The sequence below is a fragment of the Gossypium hirsutum genome, chromosome A05, assembly GCF_007990345.1.
Source record: "Gossypium hirsutum isolate 1008001.06 chromosome A05, Gossypium_hirsutum_v2.1, whole genome shotgun sequence".
NCBI classification, from domain to species: domain Eukaryota; kingdom Viridiplantae; phylum Streptophyta; class Magnoliopsida; order Malvales; family Malvaceae; genus Gossypium; species Gossypium hirsutum.
This window is the reverse complement of record NC_053428.1, coordinates 106275170-106281572: the sequence shown is the minus strand read 5'-3', so window position 1 is coordinate 106281572 and position 6403 is coordinate 106275170. Positions and strand designations below refer to the sequence as shown.

The 6403-nt window shown below is 35.0% G+C and overlaps 1 protein-coding gene across 1 annotated transcript; it reads left to right on the top strand.

The window, feature by feature from the left end:
• The first annotated feature begins 1375 nt into the window (after positions 1 to 1375).
• Positions 1376 to 6315, top strand: LOC107959605 (mitogen-activated protein kinase kinase kinase YODA-like). The gene is given in 11 exon segments (NM_001327697.1): positions 1376 to 1976; positions 2656 to 2991; positions 3215 to 3302; positions 3440 to 3502; positions 3640 to 3800; positions 3906 to 3981; positions 4509 to 4568; positions 4694 to 4801; positions 4897 to 5133; positions 5619 to 5722; positions 5819 to 6315. Coding segments are annotated over 11 exon segments (1986 nt in total). The 5' UTR covers positions 1376 to 1482; the 3' UTR covers positions 6078 to 6315.
• The last annotated feature ends 88 nt before the right edge of the window (positions 6316 to 6403 follow it).

The following is a 6403-nucleotide window of genomic DNA, read 5'->3' as shown; positions in this document are numbered from 1 at the left end:
AATTGGATCTTTCTTGACGTCCTCCAAATTTAGATTGGTGATATTTGCCTCCATCTATGTTTGAGATTTTTTAGGGATTCACTTTCTAGTTTGGAACAAAAATTATTGATAAATCAATTTGATTTTGAGAAACGAGCAAATTGCAAGAAAGATAAGAGACAGATAAATATAGAAAACGGAAAAACCGATTGAGAACAAAAGAACGACGTGCTATGAAATCCTAGCAGATGAAAGAACTTTTCTCGTATTCTTATTAATAGTAAAATTTACTTTTCTAGAGTCAAAACTCAAATAAAAAATTATATAGTCATTTTAACATTATTTTAATGTTTACATTAGAGTAATATTATATATTTAGTATAAGTTTATTTTTTAATGTATTTTAAATTACATAATATATAAAAATAACATAATATAAATTTTTATAAACTTAAAACGAACCAAATTTTTTTGCCCAAGTTCATTTTTCTGTCATATTGTTTTTGTCTAAACCCTCACAAATTTCTGGTGAACCTTTTAGATCTTGACAGATAACTCAGCCCATTAAGTTATTAATCCACATTGGTTAAGAATTATTTATATACTAATTTAGGATTTTCTATCCTTCTACATTTAATCATTAAATTAATTATTACGATAACTAATTTAAATAATCGAATTAAATTAACTTAGTTGAGATTTATGGAAGAATACTCTGTTAATCAAGATACAACCTATAAGACTCAAGATATAGATTCTAACTACCAATGTAAGACATATGTATAAATAAAATATTTACAAATATAATATCACTTGAGCTTTTCCGTATCCCAGTAAATTGAAAATCTCTCATTTTAACTTTGGACAGAAAAAGAAGATAAACTTCTATACCGAACAACACGTTAAAAATCCCAAAATTTAGTAAATTTAAGAAGATAGTGCTAACCCTAGACCCTAGATGTTGAGCTAAGCATATACGTGAGAAGATTAAAAGAGTGATGTTACATTGGATTACATTTGGTTAGAAGTTAATAAGGAGAGGTAGATAGAGACAGCCCAAGACATAAAAAAATAATAATAATAATAAAGTCTAAAGAGAAACCAATCGTATTTATACATATATCCGCACGCCCACCTCCAACAAACTCCTTTTCATTTAATTAATATTAATAAATAAAAAGAAGCCACGTCATCATCACCTATCACCATTTTATGCAACTACCTCCGGCCGTCCCCAAATCCACCCCCACCCTCCCTTAGCTGTTTCTCACTGTAGATGTGGCCCGCTTCCCTTCATTTTTTATTTTTAATTTATTTAATTTAATTAAAATAAAAAAAACTCTTCTTTCTCTCTCTCTTTCTCTCTATTTCCTCTTGGTTTCCTCTTATTACATATATAATCTCATTTTCTTTCACAAATCTGAACTTTTCGTCTCTCCATTTTCTTCTTCTTCTTCTTCTTCTTCTTCTTCTTCAAACAGGAATTATAGATAGAGAAAAAGGATGCCAGGTTGGTGGGGTAAAAAGTCCAGTAAGAACAAGGAAGACAGTCCTCGGAATCAAACTCCTCGTGGTACCTCCGTCGGATTCCTCAAGTTTTCACCTACTAAAACCGACGCCGCCACCGCCGCCGCTGCTGGAAAAAAGAAAGCACCTGCTGCAACACCCGATGACAAGAACAATAACTACCCAAAGGGTTGCGATGATGGAGGAGGACTTGTTTTCAGCACGCGTAGTTCGCCACGAGTGAGCAGGGATTTTGGCGTCGGCGGCGGCGCTGTTGTTTCCGGTAGTGGTTCTTCCGGGTTTTCGGGTTTCGATTCGGATTCAGGGGAAAAAAGAGGGATCCCTTTGCCTACACCATCTGTCTCCTCGCTGCAAAGTGATCATGTTGTGGGTTTGGGATCTGGGTCGCCTTCGGTTTGTAGTTTTAGCTCTTCTGGTTCCTCCGAAGATAATCAGATTCCAAATGATCCCGTTCAATTCATTGCCTACAGGTGGCTTTTTTCCCCTTTCTTAACATAATTTGGATTCAGAATTTAAGAAATTTTCATTTATTGTTATTCTGAATTAATGGGAGCAGTCGCCATGTTTTTTTGTTTTTCGGGTAGAAAGCAGTCATTGATTAATTATTAAAAAAAAAACTCATTTTTCTCTTTCTTTGGTGTCAGTTTGATTGCTTCTATTTCCCCTTTTATATTTTTTTCATAATTTTATCAGAATATCCCTTTGGGTCTGCCATCTGCTAATTTTTTTTCAGCTTTTGGAACAGAAATTCTCTCTCTATTTTTTCTGTCAGAGTTTGTTTACTTTGGGTATGGGTTCTCTTTTCCCTTTATTTCGGTTAGAATTAGAATACAGGATTTATATTTTCTCAAAATTTGGTGTTCAAACCTCCCAAATTTTGTTTTTGTTTACTAAATTTAGGACTACTCTACTTTTTCCCCCAAAGGGCCAAACTTCTTTTGTTTTGGCATTATAACTCTTATCTTCTGTAAATTATTAACTACTTTGTTTCCAAATTGAAGGTAATTCTTGATTGATATAGTGTTGGATTCTAACATCTATAAGCAATATATATCATAACTCTATAATGAGCCAAAAGATAAGAATTGTGATATGCTATTTAGCTCTGCAGACAGAGGTTAAGAGTTTCTGTAATTAACTAAAATACAGGTCATATAATGACATGAGAGGCCAAGGTGGAAATAGAAGCAACGTGAGGTCTAGAAGCCCTGGTCCGAGGTCGAGAGGTCCAACCAGCCCAACATCACCGCTTCATCATCGATTATCTGGAGTGAGTCTCGAGTCTCCAACGGGGAAGAAGGAAGATGGGAAGTCTGTGTGTCATAAGTTGCCTCTTCCACCAGGTTCCCCTACTAGTCCTTCTGCCTTGCCTAACACAAGAACTAGTGGAGTGAGTGAAAACACACCTTGCACTCTATCAAAATGGCGTAAAGGGAGACTCTTAGGGAGGGGAACTTTTGGACATGTTTATCTTGGATTTAATAGGTAGGACTTGCTTTTTGGATAAATAAATTATCATACACTGCAAAAGTCATAAATGCTTAAAGAATTGATATTTATTAGTGAACGTAAATAGTTGTTGTCATGCTTTCTGCTAATATGCAACATAACTAAGATATTTATCAAGCATTATGACTTGAGATTCAAAATATTTAGATTTTGTTTATAGTTTATGCTTCTCTAACTATTGTGTATCAATGTTTGTCAGTGAAAGTGGGCAGATGTGTGCTATAAAAGAAGTCAGGTTTGTTTCTGATGACCAGACATCAAAAGAATGCCTCAAACAACTGAACCAGGTAATAATTTTGTCTAGTTCTTTCTGAATACAACATTATTCAAACCTTCCATATCCTTTTACCGGTTGATATTGAAACCATTTTCAAATTGCTGCATTGGAGTGTCTGGTTTTTCTAATACTTTTTAATATAAACAGGAGATAAATTTGTTGAATCAGCTATCTCATCCAAACATCGTCCGATACTACGGAAGTGAACTGGTATAGTTTTAAATACTGCTAACATGCAAATGATTCACTTGCATTATGGAAGAAATGGGAAGGAAGAATGATCATCCTTCTCCTGTACCAGTTAAATAGACCTTGCTTCTTAGTAAAATCTAATTGCTATTTTCCAGGGTGAAGAAACACTCTCTGTTTACTTGGAATATGTCTCTGGTGGTTCAATCCACAAATTGCTTCAAGAATATGGTGCCTTCAAGGAACCTGTTATCCAAAACTATACAAGACAAATTCTTTCTGGGCTTGCTTACTTACATGGAAGAAATACGGTGCATAGGTACTTGGATGTAGTTTTAGTTATTGATGCTCATCTGTCTGTTATAGGGAGGCTCAAGCTGTATATTAATTCTTATGTTTTAAAGCCGTGGGTTTCTTATTGCAGAGACATAAAAGGGGCAAACATACTAGTGGATCCTACTGGTGAAATCAAGTTGGCAGACTTTGGCATGGCAAAACATGTATGTTACCAAATATCATCTTGCAATTGAAGGGCTTTGTCCTACATACTGAAGCTTCATTATCCTTCAAAATTAGTCGTGGCTAAGATGTTAATTATCTTTCAAATGATGTTGATGGGATGCTGATTTTTTTTAAAGAAATCATCTTTTTACTATAGAAAAGTTTGTCCTTTAGACCATCCTTTAAACCCCTATTCAAATTAGTTGATGTTTTCTTCTTTATTCTTTTCTGTCTACGGAACTGATTGTAGTCTTTAGGCAGAAGATCTAAAGCTTTGATGTAAATTTAACATAATAGATACCTTTGAATCAAAACTGAAAATGGCTAGGGAATTAAAAAAAGAAAAACTCTTTTTTTTTTCCTTTTCCTGTCTGGAGGCTGAAAATTAAGATTGATAAATCTAGCTTGGATATCTTCAAATGAAAACTGAAAATGTCAGTGTTCTTTTTTCCCAGCTTTCTATCATCTTTTTTTTCTTCAGTTAATGATTGAGATAGGCCACTTATTTAATTTCCTTCTGTACCAGATATCAGCTTGTGGTAAAATGCTTTCGTTCAAGGGAAGTCCTTATTGGATGGCACCAGAGGTATCACCTTTCCTTTATCTTAATATATTAATCACTGAACCACTCCCTTTTTCTCTTTTTAGAAACTTTTTGACTGCTATTTTAGTGCTAATTATTCTTCCCACTCGTGTATTTTCTGATCTCAGGTTGTAATGAATACAAATGGCTACAACCTTGCAGTGGACATCTGGAGCTTGGGCTGTACTATACTTGAAATGGCAACATCAAAACCACCATGGAGTCAGTATGAAGGGGTACGACATATTAATTCCAAACAATCTTTCAGATAATGTATTTTTCTGGCTATCTTTGAGTTGAGGAGAACTTTTTATATTTCTGGACTCAACAGGTGGCTGCAATATTTAAGATTGGAAACAGCAAAGATGTTCCGGAGATTCCTGATCGCCTTTCTAATGAAGCAAAAAGTTTCATTAGGCTTTGCTTGCAACGAGACCCATCAGCACGTCCTACAGCCTTTCAACTGCTAGATCACCCTTTCATTCGTGACCAAGCAACTACAAGAGTTGCTAACATCAGCATAACCAAGGATGCTTTTCCTTACACATTTGATGGAAGCCACACTCCGGTATGTAATCTTAAGATGCTTGTTTCCTATTCCTTTTGTTCCCTTATGATTTTTTTTACCACTTACTACATAGACTTTCACTTTTATACATGTGAGGAAGACCTCACCAGCGCATTCTGAACTGATTAATTAGAATATGCTTGTTGTAACAACTTCAGCTTCTTGGTTTTAATATACAAGCATGTTTTTTGGACATGGATGCTACACATATAGAAACCTACTTCTGTGGTTAAACCCACTTTTAGAAGATGAAATGACTGTTGCGCTCACATTCTGAACTTTTATTGTTTTATGCTTTTTTTTTCTTCTTTACATTTGAATTCAACAAATAGTAGCACTTTTCATAGCAACACTTAATCCGGATAATTTAGACATTTCTAAACCATATCTTGTATATCAACAGACTCATGTAGTTGAAGTTTGTCTTTAAGTAACTAAAGCCGGATTTAAGCTAATCTCTGTTGTTATTTTAACTTTCTAAACAGCCTATCTTGGAAATGCAATCGAATAGAAATAATATCCTCTCATTTGATGGAGATTATGGGACGAAGGGAATGGCTACAACCTCAAGAGCACTGAGGACCCCAAGGTACTAACTATATAACATATAATGTTTCATTTTTCTCTACTTAGCATACATGCATCAAGTTCTTAAGTAAGTTGCCTATCTTGTATTTGTGCACAGAGATAACGCAAGAACAATCACATCGTTGCCTGTATCTCCTTGTTCAAGCCCCTTAAGATACGGTCCAGCACACAGGAGTTGTTTTCTTTCTCCTCCTCATCCAGCTTATCATTTTGTAGGACAGAGTGGTCATAACTTAGGCGACTTCTCTGGGAACACATCAAGACCAAACCCGAGATACACTCATGATCCTTGGCTTGAAACGCCACAACTAAAAGTACAAACACCAGGCACCTCGCCAAGGACAAGACCTATTTGAGATTATTGTAAATAGAAGTAGGGTAGAGTATCATCAATGTTCCACTCCCTATTTTGGTAAATCTGGCAAATACATTAACTTAAAAGGATACTCGGAATGGTGAATATATGGGGGACGGTGGGACTTTTGTTGCATGGGAAAAGATGAAGCTGGTAGAATGTATTTTATATTGTAACAACATATATATATTGTTGATTATTTTTGGTTGTATATGGAAGGTGATGACTTTCATTTGTAACGTTGACGATGTTGTATACTACTAGTTCATCAAAGTAGTCAAATACCATTACCAATCATCAGAGTTTAGCTACAGATTGGAAGCTTCA